The sequence below is a fragment of the Crotalus tigris genome, unplaced genomic scaffold (assembly GCF_016545835.1).
Source record: "Crotalus tigris isolate CLP2741 ecotype Arizona unplaced genomic scaffold, ASM1654583v1 scf7180000019553.37968852642:3898890, whole genome shotgun sequence".
Taxonomy (NCBI): domain Eukaryota; kingdom Metazoa; phylum Chordata; class Lepidosauria; order Squamata; family Viperidae; genus Crotalus; species Crotalus tigris.
In genome coordinates, this window is record NW_024097591.1 from 3301288 (window position 1) to 3326925 (window position 25638).

The 25638-nt window shown below is 49.8% G+C and overlaps 1 protein-coding gene across 4 annotated transcripts; it reads left to right on the forward strand.

The window, feature by feature from the left end:
* The first annotated feature begins 886 nt into the window (after positions 1 to 886).
* CELF3 (CUGBP Elav-like family member 3) lies at positions 887 to 25089 on the forward strand. 4 transcript variants are annotated; one of them, XR_005559100.1, is made up of 14 exons: positions 887 to 1680; positions 8286 to 8368; positions 15760 to 15808; positions 16110 to 16238; positions 16505 to 16584; positions 16971 to 17114; positions 17294 to 17426; positions 17707 to 17856; positions 18839 to 18904; positions 19020 to 19112; positions 20114 to 20257; positions 20641 to 20788; positions 21437 to 21514; positions 24109 to 25089. XR_005559100.1 is itself a non-coding variant. In XM_039363120.1 (13 exons), exons 1-12 carry the CDS (start codon positions 1536 to 1538, stop codon positions 20766 to 20768), a joined length of 1344 nt encoding a protein of 447 aa, XP_039219054.1. In that variant the 5' UTR covers positions 887 to 1535; the 3' UTR covers positions 20769 to 20788; positions 24109 to 25089. The 4 variants fall into 4 exon arrangements, 3 of the variants coding, with proteins under 3 accessions (XP_039219054.1, XP_039219055.1, XP_039219056.1); XM_039363120.1 differs by lacking the exon at positions 21437 to 21514; XM_039363121.1 differs by lacking the exon at positions 21437 to 21514 and having other exon boundaries at positions 15760 to 15799.
* Positions 25090 to 25638: the final 549 nt, after the last annotated feature.

Sequence of the window (25638 nt, forward strand, 5' to 3'; positions counted from 1 at the left end):
TGTTGATTTCCGAGCCGGGATCTGAAAATTTCTTTTAAAATTGCAGTTTTCAGGTCACTTTTGGGCCTGAAAACCCTTAGCAGTTGCATTCCGCTGGCCTCGTCCAGCTTTGGGCTGCAAAAATCTTATTTATTTGCTTGATTCCATTTCGTGGGCCTCCCGTCTCACCTCAGAGTAACCCCTGGGCGGCTTACAGTGTTAAAATACTATATGTAGGCACTCCTCGACTTACGACGATCGTGACAGAGCCCAACATTTTCTGTCGTTAAGCGAGACACTTGTTAAGAGACTTCTGCCCCGTTTCGCCCCCTTCCTTGCTTGCCACAGCCGTTCAGTCACTGCAGTTGATAAGTTAGGTCACCCCTGGCTTGCCCCCTTGACTTTGCGTGTCAGAAGGTCACCAAAGGGGATCACGTCACACACACACACACACACACTGGAACGACCATCCTAAATGAGAGTCAGTTGCTGAGCGTCTGAATGTTGATCAGGGAATTGTAATCTTGAAAAAACGGTGAAAAGTCCCTCTTTTTTCCCAGCGCCATTGTAACTTTGAACGGTCACTAAACGAGTGGTGGGGAGGACTGGCTGTAATCCCCTTCCCCTCCCACCCCTTCCCCCTCTTGTCTGGAAGCCAAGGGCCTGTGCTTGGCAGCCGTGCGGCTTTCTCCCGAGTTGGCACTTTGTAGCCCGTCCCTAACTCTGACACGGTTATTAGTCAAGGGAAAAGAGGGGGGATCTGGAGGCTTCGCTGGGTGAAGGAAAAGGGCTGGAGAAGCGGAGCCGGAGACTCCGACCTGAGCTCCAGGAGGGTTGGGGGGGAGGGAAGAAGCCGAGAGAAGAAAGGGGGGACCCGAGAAGGCGGGGGGGGGGGAAACCCGGAGAAAAACCCCACACCAAGAAGAAGAAGAAGAAAAGAAGAAGAAGAAAGCCAGGCGGAGGTGTGGATAAAATCCACCAAGCCTCCGGCGGAAAAGTTGATCGATTAAAAACTTCATTAAGGGCAATTGCAGGGGGGGGCCTTCCCGCCCCCCCGCCCCCTCCCCGCAAAGCGTCAGGATGAGGGATCGGGGCGAAAACTCGTGAGTAAAGCGGGCAGCTTGCTCCAACTCCGGGTTTAAGCGGCGTCGGGAAAGTGGGGGGGCAAAAACCAAAAGGGAAAAAAAAAAACAGCAAGAAAGTCGATTGGATTCCGTTTATTTTTATTTTTTTTGAACCGAATCTAATTTTCCTGCGAAGAAGGAAGGAAGGAAGGAAGGAAGGAGATGCCAGTCAATTAAATCCAGACCGGAGGGCTCTTCCAAGCCCTGTCCCCCCCCCCTTTCTCCCCCCCCCAAATCCGAAACTGCCCCCGCCTTTCATCTTCTTTGTCTCCAGCTGCCAAGTCGGGCGAATTTCCCCTTTCTTTATTTTATTGGCCTCGGAGGCTGATCAATTCTCCTTTCGATTCTTCTTCTCCTTTTTAACTCTCCTGATCTGGGGGCTCCGCCGTTCCGAATTCGAGGCTCGCTCCGGTTCTGCTCCCCTTTGGACCAATGAAGGAACCGGATGCCATCAAACTTTTCATCGGACAGATCCCTCGGAATTTAGACGAGAAGGACCTCCGGCCGATTTTCGAACAGTTTGGCAAAATCTACGAATTGACGGTCATCAAAGATAAATACACCGGCATGCACAAAGGTGAGGGGGGAGGGGGGAAGGATGGGGGGGGTCTTGAGAAGGGGAGTCCACCGACCGCCCCCCTCCTCCAAAGACTTTTTCAAAAGGGGGGGGGTCGTCGACGGCCGCGTAAACCGACTTTCGAGGTAGGAAAGCGGTCAAAACGGCAGCTTTCCCAGCCAGGGGAGATGTGGGTCTTGGGTTTGCGAGCGAGGTGGGGGGGGAGGTGGCACAGCAGATGGCAGGAGCCTGAGCTGGGAGATTTGCATGAATAGAAAGTGGGGGGGAAAGCCCCCTCCTCTCCTTTTTCAGGGCAGGGCAGAAGCGGAGAGGGCCCCCCCCTTTGCTTTAAGGGGGGGTGGGTGGGCTTGCAAAGAGTTGCGAAGGTGCAAACACGAAGAGGGGAGGGAGAGGCGATGCAACGGAAGCAGGGGTGGGGTGGGGTGGAGTGGGGGGGTTAGAAAGGTGCCCAGAGCAGGCAGGCAGGCAGGCAGGCTAGGCTGGCGGCGCCCGCGCAAGGTGGCTGGAGGGAGCCGTTTTTGGCAAGGCGCAAGGGGGGTCTGTGGTTTGTCGGAGAGGAAAACAAGCCGGGATTATTAGACCCGGGCTTAGTCTGGGCCAGGAGTCTGGGCGCCCCGGGAGGCGGTCGGAGTCCCGGTTGGGGGGCTGGCAAGGCCGCCGACGCTCTTGAGGGAACAAAGAGGAAACGGAGGTATTTTTAGCCCGGCCCGGCTCGGCCCGGCCTTGGCGCTGGGGGAGCCGCCGAGCGAGGAGGAGGAGGAGGAGGAGGAGAAGGAGGCTGCCTTCCAAGGCGAAGGACGCCAAGCTTGACTCAGCTCCGGCGCTCCGCTTTTTTGGCTCCGGGAAGGGAAGGGAAGGGAAGGGAAGGCGAGGAGGCGCTGGCCAGCCGGCCTTTGGCGGCGCTTCCAGATGCTCCCCCGGAGCTGTCCAGGAGCGGCGGCTTGGCCTTCCCGACGCGGCTCCAGGAGGGGACGTGAGTTTGTTCGGCTCTCTGGAGGGGTTCGGGTGGGTGGGTGGGCGTTAAAGGGGGTTGGAAAGCGGCTCGAACTTTGACATTTGGATGGGGGGAGGGAAGGAAGGAAGGAAGGAAGGAAGGAAGGAAGGAAGGAAGGAAGGAAGGAAGGAAGGGTCAAGGAGGGAGAGAGAGGGAAGGAAGGAAGGAAGGAAGGAAGGAAGGAAGGAAGGAAGGAAGGAAGGAAGGAAGGAAGGAAGGAAGGAAGGAAGGAAGGAAGGAAGGAAAGAAGGAAGGGAGACTAGGTGAAGTAAGGGAGGGTGAGAAGGAAGAAAGAGACAGGAAGGAGAGAGGGAGGAAAGAAAAGAAGGAAGGAAGGAGGAGGGGGGAGGAAAGGAAGCAAGAATAGAGGGAGGGAGGAAGGAAGGAAGAAATAGAGGAAGAGAGGGAGGAAGGAGGGAGAGGGAGGAGAGGAAGGAAGGAAGGGAGAATCGATGAAGGGAGGGAGGCAGAGAAGGAAGGAAGAAATAGAGGAAGGATTTTCTCCCCTTCAACCCCAGGATAATCTGCGCTGGCTTGTAAACATTTAAAACGAGGGAACGGTGCAATTCCCCAGAGCCAAGTCAGCTAAGAATAAAATCTAATTAATGCCACGGTGCTAAAGGAAAGTTAAAAGAGGCTGAAAGGGGGGGGAAACACACCTCAGGATAAATCCCCAAGTCTGGGTTCCCCTGAATCTGGGTTAAATCCACAACCCTGCCTTCTCCCCCCCCCACACACACACTTTTGGCGATCCAGCCAAGGAAAGGCAGAGAAGGGGGAGGCCTTGTTTTCACCTAGGTTGGCTGATCCCAACTATGATGGATGAAGCTTTTCTGGCAGGTGTGCACTGTGTCGTGTTGTGAACAGTTTTTGGCAATGGGAAAGCAACTGGGAAGGGACCAGGAAGGGGGGGGGGGTAGGGAGAGCAAGCAGCCTTTGCTGAGTCAATTCTCCGCTTTAAAATCCAGGAAAACAGAACCGCTTTTCCCGTAATTAGCACCTCCTGTCTCCAAACTGAGTTGAAAAATATATATAGATAGATATTTCTCTTAAAACTGCTGCAGAACAAGAAAAGGACATCCCAAGTGATGGCCTGTTATGTAGGTTCTAGTTTCAATCAGCTCGCTTGTGTTGTTTTTTTTTTTTCTTTCAAGAATCACTGAGGACTAGAACCTTAGTTTATTTTGCAGGGACCGGTTACATATTTGCCTGCTTTGAAGGACCGGAGGGACTGTGAGCTCTCATCAGGGGTTGGACAGGATCTAACAAACTTCATATGGTTTTTTTTTTAGCATCTGTATTCTATTTTTTTTCTTTCTTTTTTTTTGAAAAAAAAAATGCAGACAGACTGTCCATTTTTGGATGCCTTTTTGATTCAGAAGAGCAGTTTGATCCTGTTCTAAGCGGCAAAAGGCATTATTTAAGGGCAAAGTCCAACGGCAGAGAAGCCACTGGAAAATCTTGGTGGGATGGAAATCAATCTGGACCTTTTTAGGATTGCAAGAATTTTTTTGCAAGAGGCAATAAGTAAACAAAGATTTGAAATTTCACACCCAGCATTGTTAAAATGCTCCTGGGAGGGGAAAAAAAGACCACTTTAATTTCCTCAAATAAATTTCTGATCAACATTAGCAGCCAACCAAAGGAGAGAAGCTATTTCAAATCTGAGAATGTTTTGATCTAAAAAAAAAAAATAAACACATGGAAAACCATCAGTGGCTCAGGATTAAGAGCCGAGAATAGGAAAGATCCACTTTCCCCGTAGGCACAAGTTTTCCAGGGCAAATTCATCATGGCAGGTTACTAGTCCTCAAGGGAATTGGCTCCTCGCCTCTGCTCCTAAGTTAGCAACTTACACACAAAGACCCAGATTTGGGTTGCTTCCACTGACTGACCTTGCTGGCCCGGGGGGGGGGGAGGCAACTGGTTTTCTCCAATTATACAGATATTTAATTTTAAAAATAAATTAAAAAGGATCAAAGTTTTTTCCTGGAGGAGGAGGGGGCATGGCACCCAAGATTTATTTATTTTTTCCATGCAAAGTGGCACAAAATCTCTTTTTTTCTGCCAATATTCGGTCGGGTTTTTTTCCCCACTTTCAAACCTAGAGGTTCTCTGTAATTTTGGACAACCAGGTTTTCAAGCCAGCATTTAATCGGGATTTGTTTTGAGCATCCTCGCCTTCCACGTTCAAAACTAGAGACGCCCTGCGCTTTGTCACCCTCCCTCTGGCTGCTAGCTTGGAGCACGTGCCAGCCCTTAGACCTGGCACAGAAAACTTGCCAATGCGGGTTGACTCTTCCTTGTTGCAGCCAACCGGGATAAAAAAAAAAAATCTATCCTCACCCCCAAAACGGGCTGGTTCAGATCACCGAAGGGCAAAAATCCGGCCAGCTTTAGGGACCAACAGAAAAAGTGGAGGGGACTTTTGCAAAATGCAAAGGCCAAGTTTAAAACTGAGGTTTAAAACTGTACATCACGCTGGGCTGATACAGACCAGAAAAAAAGAAAAAAGAAAGGCATTTTTAATTCAGGCAGAAGGGCAGAAAAAAAATCTTGCTTTAGCCCCTTCGACCATGTGACTACGGCAGGAGAATTTGGGGCACCGTGGCTGGAGAGTTATTCTGAATTTTGGCAAAGCCCTGATCAAATCAATTGGCTTTTGCGAGGTTTGAAAACAACTCTTTGCTGGCCAGGGTTGGGAAGTTGGGGGGGGGGATATTTTATCTCCCCAGTGGTGGGCTGGGTTTTATTTCTTTATTAAATTTATGTGCTTTTGACTCGGTTATTATTCTCCTCCACCCCGCCCAGTGGTCCTCCCTTGCTAATGATAAGGCCAGGTCCCTAATTCTGCAGCTGCAACCTGGCGCAACGAGCCCCTGGCTGAGGCTGATGGACGTGAGCGTACCTGGGAGGTGTTTGGGGTCACAAGGTTTAAAAATGAAGGTAGTGGGCTGCGAGGGAGTCTAGAGTAGCTGCAACCTGCAGGTTTAGCAAGGGTGTAGTTGGCAGAACCTGCCCTAACTTAGAAGGAACTCAAATCGGTGGGATTTGCCCCCAAGCCCGTTCAAGATATTTTTATGTTTTCTCTTTGGGCTTGTTTGAACCAGCGAGATAAGATGCTTGTCAAAATGTAGAATGCGACAAACTTTTTTTTTCCCTTAAAGCAAAGGAAAAAAGAAATTCAACATATAAACAGAGAACACAGACAAGTTCTCGGATCCGAGGCTTTTGTAACAGGGGAGTTTTAAATGAAATTAAAAAGAAGTGGACTCATTTTTCCCAGAAAATTGGGAAGGATCAGGGCGCAAAGGGCACCGACCCAGAGCAAAAAAAAAAAAAAAAATGGGGGTTAGGATTTGTCTTTGGGAAAACAGCCAGTTAAGTTGCAAATGGAGGGCTAAGATGGATTTTTATTTATTAAAATAAATATATTTGGGCAGTGTGCGACAATCCAGTAAAAAAAAAAACAAAACAGGATTCGGCTTTGAGATGGATTAAAAATTGGCTTTTGGCTCCCCGAACGGATTTGGACAACATTGGACTTTTAAAAAACATAAGAAGCCCCTGAATAATAGTAGTAGTAGTAGTAGTAATAGTAGTAGTAGTAGTAGTAGTAGTAGTAGTAGTAGTAGTAGTAGTAATATAACAACAACAACAAAACAATTCTTCTTCTCCATCTCCTCTTCTTCTCTCTTCTTTCTCTTCCTTTTTCCTTCTTTTTTCTTTCTTCTTCCTTCTTTCTTTTCTTCATTTTTCCCTTTCTCTTTTTCCTTCCTTCTTATTTCTTTCCTTCCCTTCTTCCTTTTTCCCTTTCCTTTTTCCTTCTTCCTTCTTCTTCCTTCCTTCCTTCCTTCCGTCTTCTTCCTTCTTCTTTCTTCCTCCTTCCTTGTTCCTCCTTCTTTCCTTTCTTCTTCCTTTTCCCCTTTCCTTTCCCCTTTCTTCTTCCTTCTTCTTTTCTCCTTCTTCCTTCCTTTTTATTGTCTTCCTTCCTCCTTCCTCCATTTATTTGGAGAAAGAAAATCAGAGGGAAGGGCAGAGGGGAAGAGCTCTCCTTTTTTGCCCCATGGCATTTTCCCCCTCCTCCTTTTAGCCCCCCCCTCCAATTACCCCCCCCCCTGCAGAAAGCTCCCGCTGGCAGCTCGCAGGGCTGGGCTGACGTGGCACCATCAGGCCGAGCTGCTGGAGCGTGACAGGCTTAGCTTTTCCACTTCGTTGCCCGTTGTGACAGGCAGAGGCTAAATATAGGCCCTGCGCTGGAGCCGGGGAAGAAATGGAGCATATTTTGCTGATGAAAATGTTTTTTTGGGGGGGAGAATTAAAATTAAAGATGGGCAGAGGAAAGGGAGAGGCTGGGTTGGGGGCGGGTGGGATGGGCGGGCACCACGTTGAAAAACTTCCCTCTTTTTTGAACCGGGCCCACAGCTGGAGGGAGAGGAAGCCAGAACCAAAGCCGATGGGCTTTGTAGTCCCACTTCACCCTGAGTGAGCAGCAAATTCGGTCCTTAACCCTGCTCAGTTTCACCTCTGGAGCCAAGCAAAAGAGGCGAGGCTGCCTGGCTGGGAACCTCTGAGAAATATCCGTGCAATATTTTGTTCTGGATTGCAACGGTTATACTGACGGTGCTGGGTCCCCTGCCTATGGCAAACCGTAAAGGGGGGGGGGAGCCAGGCCGATTTTTAAATTCAGAGCAACTTCCGAGTTATTGGAGCCCGTCTGGGTTGCAGAACCCTGATGATGTTACCTTGCTGGGTCATGAAATGTCTGCAAGACCCACCAGGGACAAAAAGACCATGAAAACAGTCTCAAATCAGCTTTCGGCAATCCCACCCCTTCAGCCCGAATCCTCTCGTTCCTTTTTTTTTTTTTTAATAAATCTGGAAAAGTAATTAAAGCCATTTCAAATCAGGGCTTAAGCTCTACGAAGCTGGAAAAGGGAAAAAAGCGTTTGGTGTCTGTAAAACAGTTAACCTGTAAATTAACAAGCCAGCTTTCTAAACCTGGCTGTTTCCAGCATGAAATAGCTCTTTTTCCACCCCACCCCCCAATTTTAGTGATCTCCGAATCCCCAAAGGCATGGCAGGTGTTTAAAGAGGATGGAAAACGCAGGGAATAAATATCCAGAGGAAAGATGATTATAATTTGATGCCATTTAAAGTTGACAACTCCTCTGTATGTCCTCTGCCATCCTGCCCGAGCTGGCCAGATGTTAGCCTGGAGCACAGCTGGGGGCAGTCAGCCACTGCAGGGGGAGGAGAGGCTATCCCAGAGGTGATACGTTAAGGTAGACTGCCTCTGAACACTGATTTTGAGTTGGTGGCTTCTGTTTTCTGCCAATTTGGGGGTCTTTCCTATGGGGATTTAGAACAGAATAGAGCTGGAAGGGACCATCTCAGACAGGTGATTGTCCGGTCTCTTTTTAAAAACTTCCAGCAATTTCTGGTGGCAAGCTGTTCCACTGGTTTCTCCTTAATTCCAGGTTGCTTCTCTCATTTAGAGCTTCGCAAGGAAGGGCTGTGAAACCAGTTTCAGGCTGGATTACTGATTTGGCACCAGAAGGGATATCTTTGATAAACCGGGTTTGAACCCGTGTTTTTTTTTCTCCTCCAGGATGCGCCTTCCTGACGTACTGTGCCCGGGAATCCGCCCTCAAGGCCCAAAGCGCACTGCATGAGCAGAAGACTCTGCCAGGGGTAAGTCCCAGGACGGTGCCCGCTGCTGTGCCAGTGGCCTGTCCGCCACCCTCTTCTTCCTTAGCGCCCGACGCAACCTGAAGCAGAAATATCTTCGGCGGGAAACACCCTCCATGTAAGGGGTGTCCAGGTGGGTTGATCCCGCTTCGGTTCTCCTTGTTTGCGGATCTACTGCCGTTGTTTGCAGAAGCCAAGTTTCTCCTCTGGATTATTTCAAGTCTAAAAGATCTCCAACTGAGTTATTTCAGTGTTAAAAGAGAGACTGGATGTGATTATGAAGAGTTCCTTTTCGAATTTGCTGGCGTTGCAACTGCCCTCGGAAAGTTTTCTGGGTCTACTACTTTGTTTCCCCGAAAATAAAACCGGGTCTTATGTTAATTTTTGCTCCAAAAGATGGGGAAATAGGGTACTAAATGCATCCCTCTGGCTGACGATCTTAATTGGGTCTTATTTTGGGAGGGTATTTAGTCAATGGGATATGACTTTCTTGATAAATCTGTGGCCTTGAGAAGCCCCCTGGGGACAGAATCCAAGGGTCTAGTCAACAGCCAGGAATCAGTTTGTGTGTCTCTCTCTCTGCCCAGCATTTGGAGTGGGGTCTGAACGTAGAACTGGACCAGGGGTTCACCCACCGGGTTTGGTGTCAGCAGTGGGATCGGCCCTTCCCAGTCCATAGGGAGAAACGGAATCCAGGAATCGGTGTTCGAATCTGGGAATTGAAAGGACTTTTTCTAAGAGCTTTTCCTAAGGGAGTCTGCCTGTCCTGGTGGTGTGTTTTCTTTTTTTTACAAGATGACAGGTTTTGTTTTTAAAGTTTTTACATAGCTAGAAAGTCACCCTGTGGTTGTTATTATTAGCGGCTTCTCTGCAACAAATAGGGCACCCCCAAGGGCAGAATAGAGCATTTGGAGAGCCTTGGTTGTTGTTTTTTCATTTAAAAGAAGTAGTGAAGTTTCTAGTCCTCACCGCCGCACATGGAGCAAAGCCTGCAAGGAGCATGGGGGTTGGGGGATCTTTCTCAGGCCTAAGCTGATTTGCTTTCTTGTCCAGGGCATTAACTCTTGACTTAACCTTGTTTGCTACGCTGCAGCTGGGGGATAAGGCAGCCTCCCTGAGCCGGGGAGAAAGGGCTGGTGGTAAATAGGATTACGGAATCAGATCAGCCTCTGCCCTCCCAGTGAAATTGAAGAGGCCCGAAGACCCCGGAGGGGAGGCTGGCCTCCATCCAGGCAGAGGGGTGGGGGGTGGGCTGGGAAGCAGGAAGAGGCTGGAAGACATCCATGTTGGCTTGTGAACGAGCCAAACCAGGTTTAATCCTTGCAAGAGATGCAGGGGAAACGGCCCCTCGTTGTCCCAAGGAAGAATTTGACCCTGCCGGATGGCGCAGAGGGTGTATTTCTATTATTTTTTTGGGGGGGGTGGAATGGGGAATAGGTGGGTTGCTTAGAAGTGCTTTGGCCAAGGAAGCAGCTTTCTTTCTTTCTTTTCTTTCTTTCTTTCTCTTTCTTTTTTTCTTTCTTTCTCTCTTTTTCTTTCTTTCCTTCCTTCCTTCCCTCCTTCTTGCTTGCTTGCTTCCTTCCCTCCCTTTCTTTTTCTTTCTTTCCTTCTTTCTTTCCTACCCTCCCTCTTGCTTGCTTGCTTGTTTGCCTGCTTCCTCCTTCCCTCCCTCTCTCCCTCCTTTCTCTCTCTCTCTCTCTCTCTTTCTTTCTCTCCCTTTTTCTTTTTCTTTCTTTCCTTTCCCTCCCTCCCTTCCTGTCTATCTCTTTCTCTGTCTTTTTTCCTTCCTTCCTTCCTTCCTCCATCCCTCCCTTCTTGCTTTTCCTCTTTCTTTTCTTTTCTTTTTTTTTTACGTATTCTCTCTGGTAGCCAGGAAGGCGCCACTCCATGCCTCCCCTGGCCCAGCTGCCCTCCTGGGCGAGCCCCCCCTCCCGCCTGCTCACTCGGCTTCCCTGCCAGCTATTTGCCCAGGGAGGGAGCAGGTGTTTGGCCAGCTGTCGCATAGCTAGGAGCGCTCACCTTGCTCCTTGGCACGGCCTGCTGCCAAAGCCGGGGGGGGGGGGGACGGGATGGGGAAGAGGCTTTCTGCAAAAGAAAAAATGGAAAATTAGGGGCTCAAGTTCAGAAAATTAGAAAAAAGGGGGCACTTTGAGAAAGCCACATGCCCACCTCAAGCATCCCTGTTCTTCTCAAATGGGTCTCAAGTCCAGCATCTTCTCCTATTTCTCTCCCCAGCATCTGGAGGTAGACTGCTCCTACACACGGGGCTCCACTCAAATAGCCATTGTAACTCTACAATGCTGCTTTATCCGTGCCCTGTCTCTCCCCCTCCTCCCTCCTCCTCTTCCATTTCCTGACAGTTAGAACAATTAACCAGTGGAACTGCTTGCCTCCAGAAATTGTGGGTGCTCCATCACTGGGGGTTTTTAAGAAGAGATTGGAGAGCCATTTGTCTGAAATAGTATAGGGTCTCCTGCCTGAGCAGGGGGCTGGACTAGATGACCACCATGGTTCCTTCCAACTCTGTTATTCTGTAATTCTACTGTCCTTCCTCTCTCCCTCCCTCCCTCCATCCATCCATCCATCACTGGAGGTTTTTAAGAAGAGACTGGACAGCCATTTGTCTGAATTGAGACAGGATCGCCTGCCTGAGTAGGGGGTTGGACTAGATGACCTCCAAGGTCCCTTCCAACGCTTGTTCTTCTGTTATTCCCCTTCTCATTGTAGCCCCTCACCTTGAAGGCCGTGTGTCTCCCACTCGTGGACCCTTCGGCACGCCCCCCCCCTCCTTTGCCAAGAGATCTGGTATTGGTGGATTATCTCCAGATTAGGATAGGCCGACCCACAGGGCTGGCCGGGGAAGGGGGGGGCAGGCAAAGCTGGATTAGGGAAGGGGGCTTCCAGACCTTCTGATGCCCAGCCCAGGCAGGGGACAAGGAAGAGAAGATGCCATCCGGGCTCAAGGTGATGCGTGAAAAAATTCCCGTGCTCAGTGACGTTGCTGCAGGATTGGGGGGGGGGGCTTCTCTAAAAAAAAAAGGATGCCCAAGGAGATTATTCCTTGCCTCCTTTTTTGGGGAGGGGGCGAAGTGTCTGCAGTAGAGCCCCCACATCCAGGAGAAGTCTACCGTTTGTTACCCCAAGGTCAGAGCTAAGGAGGCCTCAGAGCAGGCGCAGGGGGGCGAGTTGGGGAGCTGTCCTTGGTACTGGGGGGGTTGTGAAGGCAGGGGGGGGGGCCAGTTGGAAAAGATTCATTTTTGAAGTTGTCCGTTGCTGTCTTCTTGGCCGGTGCAGTCAAAAAAGTCAAAATGGCGGCAGCAAAGGAGTCTCCGATGCCTGATTTTTTTTGCCTGCCACTAAACAAGGGGTTTGCACTCTGTTGTGAGCTCCCCAAATGTTGTTGTATACAAGATGGGGGGGAAGGGGGGGCAGATAAATTTCATGAATAAATCAATCGCAAAACAGGCCCCAAAGCTATTTTCCTTGCAGCTCTTTGTTGTTGTTTTTTAATTGATTTTTTTTTTAAAAAAAAAAGTCAGGATTTCTTTCCATTTTTTGGGAGGCGAAATAAAGGGTATTTCTGCCCGGCGAAATTAGGAAATCTGGAGACGTGGCAACCCCAGCTTTCTGCCCCCCCCCCCGCAAAAGCATCCGGGGTGGGGAACCAATGCCCCCCCTCCCCATCTCTTCCCTCCTTGCCAAGGCATTCGACATTCCCTCGATCCAGATGGCAGAGCCCCGTTAAACCATGTTCGTGATGTGGCTAATCCCTGTCTAATCCCTGTCTAACCCCGGTTTCTATTTTCCTTAGTGGTCTTGGAGACCATTCAAGGCTCTTTGGAGACAGCCAGGTGCAAACACACCTGGCCAGCCCTGAGAGGCTCCAAGGGCAGAACCTGGCCTGCCTTTGTGCCATCTTTCTCCCCCACCTGGGGGGAGGCGGGAGGGCCTGGGGTGGAGAAGGGGCTGGCGGCATCGCCCAGCCCAGCCTGGCCGCAGGTCCTGTTTGTCAGCCGCCTCTAACCTGTTTCCTGGATCCTAAACGTAAGGAGGGTTTTAGCTGGGCAGCGAGCGCTGAGCTTGCGAGGTAGGCAGACAGGCAGGGGGAAGGAACATCGGTGCCGGAGGACCGAAATTCAGATGGAGACAAAAAGAGGGCAGGGAAGGGGGGGGGCTCCACTTTGGCTTTTGCAGGCTTTCAGCCAACCTCAAAGCCCGAGGATGAAGCTTAGGGACTAGGAACTTGATTGCTTTGCTTTGTAAAAGGAAGGGAGGGAAGGGGAGGGTGGGAGGAAGGAAAGAAGAGAAAGAAAGAAAGAAAGAAAGAAAGAAAGAAAGAAAGAAAGAAAGAAAGAAGGGGGGAGGAAGGAAGGAAGGGAAGAAGGGAAGAAGGAAGGAAGGAATGATTTAAGAGTTGCTGATTAAAATGAGTTACATATGACAAAAGGGAATTATGCTGTCATTTTAATAAGAGAGAGAATAAACCGTAAAGAACATCAGAAGTCGCTTCTTTCTTTATTTCTTCTTTTTTTTCCCTTTATACTTCTTTCTGCACTTCTCATATCTTCTTTCTTCTTCTCTTTCATCTTCCTCTACGTTGTTTCTTTTTTTTTTTTTTTTAATTCCCCTTTGGAGAAAAAGCTTTACAAAAGACCTCGCTGGTTAAAATCTCCAGGGCCTGCCCTGATTTAAACTGTGCAGAGATTTAAAAATAAATATATTCCGAGGAAAAGGCCTTGGAGAGATAAAACGCGAGGAGGGGGAGCCGGTTAGGGTTTTCGAGAGGAGATTCTTTTTTTATTATTATTTTATTTTTACATCTGCTTCGGGCTGCTTTGCCAACTCCCCCCCCCCTCGAAGCCCCCCAAAGAGCACACCATTTCTTTTCTCTTCTCTCCCCCCCCCCCTCAAATCTGCCCTCCTCTTCGCTAAACGCTCCTGGTCATTGTTTATAGAGATAAGTGATGATGTCAGCATGGTTCCCATAGCAACCGGAAGGGATAAAGGAGAGATGAGTGGGTAGTTGCCATGGTGTATTTGCTCCAGTTGCCATAGAGACTGGCATCTGCTTCCTGGCTGCTCTTTCGAGGCACCCCCACCAGTCCAAACTTTTTTTTTTAAACTCAGTATTTTATTTTTTTCTCTTAGCAAACAGCTTTTCCACAGTTAAGGCTTTATGTAATTTTTCTGCTTTTCGTTTTCCTGTCTATCTATCTATCTATCTATCTATCTATCTATCTATCTATCTATCTATCTAACCCTGGAGGGGTGGAGTTGTGATTTAATAGATCAGAGATGTTGTTTTGGGCAAGGATGATCCCTGCTTTTTCCCTCAAGTTATTTTCAATTTTGCATCATCAATGCACTGGCAAGATTGCAATGCTCTTTTTTAAAAATATTTGTTTTGTTTTGTTTTTTAAAGCTGCATGTACCTTCCCGGGCTTGATTGAGAACCTTTTCTTCTGAAAACAGTTTGAGAAATAAAAGGAAATAAATTCAGATTTTCCTCCGGGTTCTCTGTCCTCCGTTTCCTCCCTTGGTTGCTCCTTCTCTTTGCAAATTCAGACCCTCTTTTTTTGTTGTTGCACGGGAAAGAAATCAACTCAAACATAACCCTGTACTTTAATTTAAAAAAAAAAATGCAAGCTTCCCTTGAGTTTTTCCCTGGCCCTGCCTTCGTGTTTATGATGATAATATATTATATATGAATTATATAAAAGCAGATAGCATATTACAACAGATTAAAGCAAATTCTATTAAAGAGAGCGAGGACATCTCTTTTCTATCTTTTGCACTGGGCGTGTTTTTATAGCCACCGTCAAATCTGCAAGCGGAAAAAAAAGAGCGGGGTTTGTTTGTTTTTTAAAAACAATTAAATAAGCTTGCTACTTGTCTGGAAGAATAATCACCATCGTGATAATGCTATCCAGAAAGGCAGAAAAGGGAAAAGACAGCAGAAGACAAACTGTTCCTCTTAGCTGCCCTGGTTACTGTGGCAACAGGACATAACTTGGCAACTGGAGGCGGGGAAGGATACAGGCCTCGGGCGCCATGGCAACCCCATCACTATCCCTGCCTCTTGGGCTGTGATAGGCAGGAGGGAGTTTTGGGCATCCTCTCCTGGATGAAGGAGGCGGCTGGGAAGATTTTGCACATCTGGCAACAGAGTCGAACCCCTCCTTCTGAGTTTGGATGGGGACTTTTGCAAATGTGGTTTCTTCCCCCCCCCAAAAAAAAGCTCAAGAGGGATTCACAAATTTCCAGGATTGGTTGGAATAAATTTAGGAAAAAAAAAAACCCTAAAGAGAGCCTTTATATCTGTATTTTTTTAAAAGGACTAAATTATTACGGCGACCAATTTAAATTTAAATTTATTATTATTATGCAGTGGCCCTCGACTTAACAGTTTGTTTAGGGACCGTTCCAAGTTGCAACGGCATTAAAGAAAGCGACGTATGACTGCTTTTCAAACTTACGGCCGTCGCAGCGTCCCCATGGGTCACGTGATCCAAATTCAGATGCTTGCCCACTGACTTGCATTTACGACGGTCATGGCGCCGCCAGGGGTCACGCGACTCCCTTTTGCAACCGTCTGACGATCAAGGTCCACGGGGAACATCAGATTCACATAAAAGCCGTGTTGCTAACTTAAAAACTGCAGCGATTCAGTTAACAACCCCTGGCAACAGAGGACGTAAAATGGAGCAAAGCTCTCTTAACAAATGTCTAAACTTTGCAAGAGACGTTTTGGTCATAAATCAAGGAATACCAGTAATATAATAACAGATCCTATATTGCAAGACGATGCTCAGCTTGTAAGGGGTTGGCAAAATCTGGCTGGACTTAGATTCCCAAAATCTGTGAATCACCCTCCCCCCCACATTCACCTCCCCCCCCATCCATTTTTTTCTTCCTTTCGGTCTTCTACAGCAGAACGAACAATTTCTCCAGGCCAAAAGCCTTGTTGCCTTTGAGTTTTTATTTAGTTATTTTATTAAATGGATCCACTGCCAATTCTGAGCAGCTTACTGTGTAATAAAAGCCTAAATTGGGGTGGGGGGGAATGGATTAACAATAGTTTTGAGTGGCAAAGATGCTCCAGCTGGTTTTGGAAATTTTGGAAAGTTTGAAGAGGCTGTTCAGAGCCTTCTAAAAAGGGACGATTTGGGACGATCCTTGTAACATCTGCAGAGTCTTTTCACTCTGTTTTTGCTTCTAAAAATGAAACAAAGGGGGAAAACAGCTGTAACGAAGGCAAGAAAAAAAAAAGAATGAGACAAAATTGTTCAGGTCAGCTCCCTAATAGTTGCTTCGAGGCATATTCCCCATGAACCATTTGCAACCCAAACGTGACTTTTTTTCTGGCCTCAAAATTCATTTTTCTTGTCTTCCAGATGAACCGGCCGATCCAGGTGAAACCTGCAGACAGCGAAAGTAGGGGAGGTATATGCTTTCCTTTTGCACGTGTGTGTGTGTGTGTGTGTGTGTGTGTGTGTGTGTGTGTGTGTGTACAAGCCCAACGCTGTGATTGAGGCTCGCAGATCCCACATTTATCTGCAGATTTTAATCTTTTGATTTTTGCAATTATTTAAACAACTATTTATTTAGCGTCTGCACCCCCAACATTATTAACTGGGATGTTGGTCTATGGCTCTGCTAAGGATTAGAGGGGCTGGTGGTCAATTGTGAGGGAGCCTTTATTCCTTTTGGGGGGGGCTACTTCCCGCTTCTTTGTGTCTTCCAGAAGACAGGAAGCTGTTTGTGGGGATGCTGGGCAAACAGCAGACCGACGAAGACGTGCGGAAAATGTTTGAGCCTTTTGGGACGATTGATGAATGCACGGTACTCCGGGGTCCAGATGGCACCAGCAAAGGTGAGCTGGCCTGGGCGCTGCCCGCTGCTTTGCCCCAGGAATGTAAGGGAGGGCTTATGGTCCTTAGTAGTTTGAAGATAGGTGGGCTTCAGCTCCCATGCATGCTGGCTGGGGAATTCTGGGAGTTGAAGTCCACCCAGCCAAAGTTGCCAAAACGCCGGTGCAAGAGGCCGAGTAGAGCGTTTGCTTTCTCTCTCTGGGTTTTGCAAAACTTGCTCGCTCCTTTGATGATCCCTTTCCTCCTCCTCTCCTTCCTTCTCCGCCAGGCTGCGCCTTTGTGAAGTTCCAAATGCACGCAGAAGCCCAGGCGGCCATCAGTACGTTGCACGGGAGCCGCACGTTGCCGGTGAGTGGAGCCCCCCCCCCCGTCACCCCGTTTGCGGCTTCAGAGATGCTTTGGATCCGTCTGGAATTGGAAATGCTGCAGGCTGGAGAGAGAGAGAGAGAGAGAGAGATGTTCTTTCCTGTGGAGTCTGCTGCCCTCCGGTGGCCAGGTCGCGCTATTGCACCCTCTCCACACCGTGCAGTGAAAAGCTCCTGAGTGCCAAATACAGCCCACCGTTGGGGAGCGAAGGAGGAAGGGAGGAAGGAGAAGGGGAGGAATAAACAGATAGAAGGAAGGAAGCAGAGGGGGAGGGGAGGAATAAACAGATGGAGAGAAGGAAGGAAAGAAGGAAGGAAGGCTCCCCACCTTCCAGAGCCCGCCGCTTCCCAACCTCCCCCCCCCCACAGGGCGCTTCTTCCAGCCTGGTGGTGAAGTTTGCAGACACGGAGAAGGAGAGGGGTCTCAGGCGGATGCAGCAGGTGGCCAACCAACTGGGCATGTTCAGCCCCATCGCGCTGCAGTTCGGGGCCTACAGCGCCTACACTCAGGCCGTAAGTGGGCCGGGGTCCTCCTGCTGCCCCCAACCCCCAGCCTCCCGGGTAGGGCGGGCAGGAAAGGCAAGTGGGGTTGAGCTCCGGGGGTCCGGGAAGGGCCAGGAAGGGGTGATCAGAGGGAGGGGAAGGGGGGTCTTTGAGGCTTCAGGGCTCTCTTCCCCCCCTCCCCCCTGCAGCTCATGCACCAGCAGGCCGCCCTGGTCGCCGCCCACTCTGCCTACCTCAACCCCATGGCAGCCGTGCAGATGCAGCAGATGGCCACCCTCGCCCCCAACGGCCTCATCGCCACCCCCATCACCCCTTCCTCAGGTAAGGGGCTGGCAGAGACTCCGCCCGGCCCGGCTCTTTCTTCCTGGGGGGAGGGGGCTCCATCCCAACGACCTTCCCCCGGGCTTCTAAAGTTGCTGCCTCTGGGGGGGCCCAGATGGACCCCAAGCCTCCCAGGAAGGAGTGGGGGTCTGGGAGGGGTCTTGAATTTTGCACTGAGTTGGAATGGGTGGCATTGCTGCCCCAGAGCTGGGTCAGGGTCGGGGGCTGCGGGAGAGAGACCCCCCTGCAGCTCCCGGCTGGGTCTGGCTCCGTCCCGCAGGAAGCAGCACACCACCCACCCTCACGGCCACCCCGGTCTCTGCCATCCCAGCCACCCTCAGCGTCAACGGCTACAGCCCCGTGGCCACGCAGAGCACGGGCCAAGCGGCCTCCGAGGGGCTCTATACCAACGGCGTCCACCCCTTTCCAGGTACTTCCTCCGCCCCTCCCCACATTCCCACGTTTTACTCTCTCGCTTCCCGGAGTATCCGAGTTAGGGCTTTCTTCCACCCGTGTGGACTCACCGTAGGGGGTGATGCGTAGAATTCGAACCCAGAACCTCGTTCGAGCCTTTTCCTCAGGCAGAAAGAGAGCATTTGCTGTGATTTGGGTGTCAGATGGGAAGAGGGTTTTCTTCACCTCGGAGTGTTTTAAGATGGGTGGACTTCAGTTCCCCAGCCAGTATGTTTTTATGATGCACGGACTACAATTCCCAGAAGTGCCTGGCCAGCATGCTTTGTGATGAACGGACTACAATTCCCAGAAGTGCCTGGCCAGCATGCTTTGTGATGAACGGACTACAAGTCCCAGAATTCCCCAGCGAGTATGCACCGAGAAGTGTGGATTTCAACTCCCAGAAGTCCTTGGTCAGCCTGCTTCGGGATGCCTGGACTTCAACTCCCAGAATTCCTCAGCCAGCAGCCTTTGAAAGGCGGGGACTTCAACCCCCAGACGTCCATGTGTGTGAACGGCATGCCCTCTGCAGAATTCTGGGAGTTGAAGTCCAAGCGGCTGAAGTTCAGAAACACCGGATTAAACCCATTTAATCCTGTTTTAACCCTGGATTAAAAGGGAGGCTCTCTTTCAGCCAGGATTAAACCACCGAGTTCAGGACCTTGAAAGTCAAGAGTCCCTTTTTTTTTTTTAAAAGCCGTTTGAGCGCAACCCCCCGGCTTGAAAACATTGCCAGTTTTAGAACAAAAGGCAGGTCTTCAACGTAAACCATGCCTGTTGAGCTTCGAGCCTCCATGTGCAAGGGCAGTCTACCTCTGACGCTCAGAAGCGGGGCTTAGAGAGAGGTGAAGCTTGCTGGGGGGGAGGGAAGAGGGATGTTTGGCCGTTGTTGACACCCTAGCAACTCTCACAAGTGTGTTGTTTTCCCATCTTCCCCACCCCCACCCCCAATGCCACAGCACAGAGCTCAGCTGCGCCGCTTGATCCCTTGCAACAGGCCTACGCCGGGATGCAACATTACACAGGTAAGGACAGATACACAGATACACACATACACACAGATAGAGAGAGAGCTTGCTTCTGAAGACCCCTTCCCCTTCAAAAGATGAGCCCCTCCCTCTCTAATCGTTCCTTCCACAGCTGCCTACCCTACAGCCTACGGACTGGTCAGCCCTGCCTTTACCCAGCAGCCCGCCATCATAACCCAGCAAGCTCCCCCACAGCAGAGAGAAGGTAAGGTTGGGGTCCCGAAAGCCCCCCCGCCCCCACCCCAGATCAAGCCAGGGGTCATCCCAGCTGCCAAACGCCAGCGGTAACCAAAAAGAGAAGCAGGGAGATCGTGTTGGGGCTGCAATATCCTTGGGAACCCACCAGAGGGTGCCCAAGGGGGAGGTTTTGCTGCCCCCTGGTGGAGATCTGGATTTTTCCAAAGAGGGTCTGCTGAATGCAGTTAGGTTTAATAATGCTCAACCTTAGCAACTTGGAACTGTGTGGATTTCAGTTCCCAGTATTCCCCAGTCAACATGCTGGCGAGGGGATTCTGGGAGTTGAAGTCCGCCACTTCTTCAAGTTGCTAATGTTGAGAGACTTCTCTGATGAAAAGTTAAAATAATTTGCTTCGTGGTTTTTATCTGCAAGGGTCGATCTCTCCTGGGATTCTTCGTGGTCTTCTTTCAAACTGTTGTAAAAAGAGTTGTTAGACGTAATAGCAGTAGTACAAACTACTAGCAAGGCTCACTTTGTCTGCAGCATTCAAGGGTTGCACCAGATAGCAAATTTTATCAGAAGCCGTTTTAATTAGAATGACAGAGCTGGAAGGGAACTTGTGGGTCATCTAGTCCAACCCCAAGCCCAGGGCAGGAGACCCAAATTTCCAACTTGGTGTATTCACCTCTTACACCGACACCAAAATTTGGAAAATTAAGTTTTTGCACAGCTGAGCCTCAACTCCCAAGGCTCGCTTCCTCTCTCTTTTTTTGCAGCAAAAAAAGCAGAAGCCAAAAGCTGGTTTATTTGATTTTCTTCTAACCTAGTTACAGCTGGCCTTTTAGGGCCCTGGTGGAGAAAAAAAAAGTCAAGAAATCTTTTGCAACCGGGTTGCGAAATGCTCCTTGCGTCCTTGGTTTTTGAGCTGAGGACATTTTGCAACCGTCAACCTGGCGTGTTGCCGGTCTGTTTCTCCTCCTCCTCTTCCTCCTCCTTCCTGACAATTCATTTTTTTTTTTCTTTGACAGGACCTGAAGGATGCAACATCTTCATTTATCACTTGCCGCAGGAGTTCACCGACTCGGAGATCTTACAGATGTTCCTCCCCTTTGGGAACGTCATTTCGGCCAAAGTTTTTGTCGACCGAGCGACCAATCAGAGTAAATGCTTCGGTATGGACTCCGCAGAGGTCTCCATCGGGGGCCTCGGCCAACTTTCCTCCCGCGGTCCAAAGGACGGCCACCAAGTGGACTTCCTCAATTGGAGAGTGCTTGGTGGGAGTTAGGCCCAGAATTCTTAACAATGGCTGTGCTGGTTGGGAGATTCTGGGAGTTAGAGCAGGACAGAAGGGGGGTTGGACTAGAAGATCTCTAAGGTCCCCTGCAACTTTGTCTTCCGAGGGGTTGAGGTGCTGCTTTGGAAACTGGATCTTCTCTGAATTCCACTTCTTTGCCTGGTCTTGGGAGATCTGCGTGGGGCCCCTGCTCTCCTCTGCCGTGGGGTCTCAGTGGGCCGCTGGCCCTTCTCCTCCCCTCCTCCCCTCCCCCTTCTGCAGGATTCGTAAGTTTCGACAATCCCGCCAGCGCGCAAGGCGCCATCCAAGCCATGAACGGCTTCCAGATTGGGATGAAAAGGTTGAAGGTGCAGTTAAAACGCCCCAAAGACGCCAACCGGCCGTATTGAGCCACTTGACCAGCTGCCAGGTGGGTCCTTGGCCAAGCAAGCAGCTGCAGAAAACTCGAACCCAGCTCTCAGGTTTCTTCCCCCCCCCCAGTTGCTGGACTGAGGGTCTTCCTTAAACTGGCTTGTTTCCTCACAAACCTGCTTCTGAAAAAGTGGACCCAGGTCAGCTCCTGTTTCCACCGGCCATGGAAAGGGGAATTTCTTCGGCTGTGACTTTTCTGAGGGTCCCTTTAACCAGCCCCCCCCCCCCCGGTCTTCATTTCTGGAGGGAAGATAAATTTGGATCTCCAGGAAAGGATTGAAATTTGCGATGGGCTGGCCTGGGCTGGGTTTGTGCTGCGGCGTGTGTGTAAAATCTCCCTCCTGTTGCATCTGCATTGGAGTTGGGCAGCTAGGATAAACTTGAATAAGTTTATAACTTTTAAAAAAAAAGAAAAAGAAAGAAAGGAAAAAAGAAAGAAAGAGAGAGAGAGAAAGAAAGAAAGAAAGAAAGAAAGAAAGAAATGGGGATGGGAGAATTATTAATTTTGTCTGGCAAAACACACACACACACACACACACACACATATATATATTAATTTAAAAATAAAAAAAGGAAGAAAACCAAACTGCCCCCTTTTCTCTCTCTGCTGTCCGAAAACTCGGCAATCCCGCCCTCCCTTCGGCAGGGGGCCAATCATATCTTGAGACGACTCTGTTGCTAAGACACCCTTCGTTGTCGCAGGAGACCTAGCTCCGCCCCCCTTGTAAGTTGCATCCTTTGGAATGAGCAAAAACTAAAAGTTGGTTGTGTTCTTTTCTCCTCCTCCTCCTCCTCTTCTTATCCTTCCTTTGATTTGGAAAGGCCAAACGCAATGGTCGTGTGAATCCGAGTTGCACATTTTTGTTGCATGACGAATAGCATTTCTTTGGATGTGCTGTGAGTTCCTGGTTTGTAGTTTTTTTGTTTGGTAAAGTGCCATTTCCTCCCTCTCTCTCTCTCTCTTTCTCTGTCTCTTTCTTACTCTTTTTCTTTCTCTCTCTTTCTCTTTCCCTCTCTCTCTCTCTCTCTCTCTGTCTCCCCATCAAGCGTGCACGTACACAACACTTGCGACACCCTTGCACAAAGGGGGTCTAATGACAAATCGGCACGGCCAACTCGCCACAGAGTAAGAGTTTCACTTCTATCATAAAAATAGTGGAATAGAAAAAAGAAGGGACAAAACAAAACAACGGACAAAAATTAAAAACTATTTTTAAAAGTCGTTTAAATCGTTAAATTTAATTGCTGCAGCAAGCTGGCCGTGCCCCAAATCGTCCTCCTTACCTCCTTACAGAGACGAAGAAGACTCGATTCCTCTTTGCAAATTAATTGTGGTGCAAATCGCACCTCTCAAATATTGGGTATATTTGCGACACGTCGCTCCCCTTCCTCTCTCCACCCTTCGTGTCTTCTCACCGTGTGAGATATCGTTGTGGTTGTCACCTGTGAACCCTCCTGGCCTGTGCTTTTTCTGCAGTTTTCTTGCCTGTGCTGTGTTTTGCTCGTCTGGATGGTTTCTTGTGTTGTTGTTTTTTTTCTTTGTTCGGACATGTTGGTTAGTGGTGCTTTGTGACGATATCTACAAATGCAAAAAAAAAAAAATATCTCTCACGGCTTTTTTCTTCCCCTCTTCCCAGCCCTGTCACCCTCCTTTTCTGCTTTTGCTCTACCGAGCTTCCGAAATGCCCTCGGGTGGGATTTGGGTGCCTTAAATTCCAAATTTAGGCTGCCCAAGATGAGAGACGAACATGCCCGTCTTGGCTTTCCCATGAAGAAAAGCTTCGTGTTGGTTCCCACGGCCAGGAACGAGCCCTTAATTGTGGGATTTCGAAATTAAACGGACAGATTCATCTTGCCGTGCGTGGATTGAACGCTTCTCTGCAACATTTCGAAGAGAAGTTGGGAAGAGACTCCCCCCAAATCTGCATTAAGAGGTTCTCGTGCAGCTGGTTTAGGGGCCGGACAGCTGTGAAGGATCTGAGCTTGCCATGTGCCCAAGAGGGAGTGTGTGCCAGGCTAAAGCCAAGTTCCTAGTCCACATTAAGAGGCCAACAGGCCAGGGGTTGGAGAAGTCAAAGAGGGTTGTGTTTTGGATCCAAAATGCAGCCATCTCCATGATGGAACTTTTCAAAGGTGGACAAGGTCCTTCTTTCCTTGGTGGGGCAAAGGAGGGACCCCCGATTCTGGGGGAGCTCGGCTTGCAATTTCTTTTCCCCCTACCCATCTTCCCCATCACCTCCATGGGACCCTGTGTGACCCACCACCACCACCCTGCCGGCCCCCATCTTCAATGCAGGTCCCTCAACACCAAGAATGTCCTACCAGGAGGACCTCAATGAACCTTCTAAAGATCTTCCATCTCTCCCACCTTCTCTCTCTCTCTCTCTCTCTCTCCCCCTCTCTTTCCCCTCCTCGTTCTGGTTTGTTGTCATCGTTGTCTTTGTGGTCATTGTCATTGGTGGTCACTCCTCTGTCTCTGTATTTGTCGGTGTGTGTATGTGTGTGTGTGTGCACGCGTTTGTGTTTGTGGTCCCGTGGCGTCGTCTGGACGAGGAGCTCCACAGGGCAGTTCTTGGGAAGCCTGGTGGCTTTTGAGGCGCTTCTGAAGCCCGGATTTCTGCTCACGGGAGGGTTGTGTGTGTGTGGAGGGGGTGTCTCCACCGTCCCACCCGCCCACTTTGTGCAGGTGGTTTTTTTTTTTTTTTTTTTGCAATATTTCCTGATGGCAGGGAAGGTCAACGGCCATCAAGACTCCCTCTCTTCCCTTTCCTGAGTCCTGGCCGTGAGGACGGTTTAGCTAGCTAGAGAAAGGCGGGTTGTCTTCCATTCCCCGCCAAACCTAGTTTATTTAAGGAAAACCGGCCAAAGCAAGCCACCTTTGACCCTTTCCTGCACCAAGGGAGAGACTGGTAAGTTCGGTCAAGTCCTGCCGTCTTGGTCCTCTCCTGCAGGCACCCCGAGACAATTGCCGAGATGATGTTCTTCACACATGGCCCTTGCAACTGGAGGCCTGGGGGGGGGGAGCTGGGAAAAGGAAATTAAGAAGGGGATTTCCCACCCCCTCCCTGGATCAGTAGACTAAGGAGACAATTGACAGAAAACTTTTGGGCCCTGTAGGAGACAGAAAGGAAGGAGGAGTTTAGGGAGTGGATTTGGGAGGCAGGTGGAGATGGGAGGGGGGGGACAAGATCTTGGGGACTCAAGATCCCAGCTAGACGGGCCTCCCTGCATGTCCACTCCTTCCCAGTCTCTGTAATCCAGTGGCCAGCCAGGAAGAGCGAAGGTCTAAGGTGCTTCCCTTCTCTGTTTCCTCTCCAGGTCTGGAGCTCAAAGTAGGAGCCATCTCTGCTTGACCTCTGTCACCCACTCTCCTTCTCCTCCTCCTCTCTGCTCTTCTTGTTCCTCATCCATCTCCTAGAAAATGGCTTCTTCCGGGCATCGGTTGCTTCGCTCATTGACTTGACTCTGTTGGTCACCAAGACCTCTCTCCAAGGATGGAGTTTCCCACCAGACCGGCTTCTTCTCCTGCTGCCTCCTCTCCAGCGTGGGATCTGGCCCCCCTCTCTCTCCTTTAGGTCCAACCAAGGAGCATCAGATTGTGGGAGATGCCTCCAAGGTCCATTCTTGGTCAACAGTGGAACGATGGAGAATGGGGAAGAACTAGGAGGTTGATTTTTGGAATAGGTGGATGGATTTGAGATGGACTTCACTGGAGATGGATGGATTCAAGATCAGAAGGCAGCCACTTTTGGGGGTCTCGCCCTCATGGAGTCTCCCCCCCCTCTCCCCACTTTTCCTAACCCGCATCGTCTTCTTGCAGGCCTTGGTGAATGTTGGGTTGTAGTCAACAAGTCCAAGCCAAAATTCAGCTACCTCTAACTTTGTACATCTCAACCACACGACGGCCCTTGTGAAAGAGGGGGACCAACCCATGCTCTCCAGATGCTGCCAAGAGAGCTCTCTGAGCTTCCCTCACCATAAACCCCCTAGCCAGAATCGAATGGGCTTTGTAGTCCTGCAGGTTTGAGAAAGCCACAGGTTTCCCTGACTAGATTTCTAAGCTCCCAGTAGAGAGATCAGGGACCAAGAGGCAGCCTAGCTTCTGATTAAACCAGTGTTTCTCAACTGAAACACTGAAGAGGGGTGGGCTACAAGTCCCAGAATGGGGAATTCTGGGAGTTGTAATCCACCCGCTTTGGGAGTTGAAGTCCACCTGTCTTCAAACTTGCCAAGACTGAGAAACTTTGCATGAAATCCGTTTTCTTTCTAATGGCCTTTTGGGGGGGGGGGGAGAATTGAGAAAGGGAAGGGGTCCCAATGGGGGGGGGAATAGCTTGTGTTTTGGAAAACAGCCCCTCCCCCAAAAAAACATTGTACCCTAACTTTCCCCACTCCCCTAAAAAAGGCAATGAATCTTGGGTTTCAAACCACCAAAATTGCAAATTATTTTTCCCTGGGGTTTCGTGAGGATCGGACGCTGATGGAGGAGGGAATTTGAGGAGGGGGTGGTAGAACTAGTGTGGCTTCCCCTCTCCCAAATTGGAAAATAGACACACACACACTCTCTCTAAGTGGCCAGAGGTTGTTTTGGCATCGTCTCTTTCAAGACCAACAAGATCCGGGCTGAAACGGGAGTAGGCGATTCCTGCTACAGCGGTCCAGGACCTCTTTAGGTTGTGAACCTAAAGGACCACAGAGCCCATGGTCCACTGCTCCTTGTTGACGCACCAAGAACCAAGAGAAAGAATCCCGGACTGCAAAAAAAAAAAGAACAACCTGGATTTCTGCATCCTTCATCAGACGGGGGGGGGGTCTTCACCAGCCTGGCTGAGTCTGTTTCTCCTCTTC

Bases quoted from the DNA above. Each gene is read 5' to 3' on its own strand.
- CELF3 (XM_039363120.1), top strand. From the start codon at position 1,536: ATGAAGGAACCGGATGCCATCAAACTTTTCATCGGACAGATCCCTCGG. The intron at 16,239-16,504 runs GTGAGCTGGCCT...CTTCTCCGCCAG, and splicing joins TCCAGATGGCACCAGCAAAG to GCTGCGCCTTTGTGAAGTTC. The intron at 18,905-19,019 runs GTAAGGACAGAT...TTCCTTCCACAG, and splicing joins CGGGATGCAACATTACACAG to CTGCCTACCCTACAGCCTAC.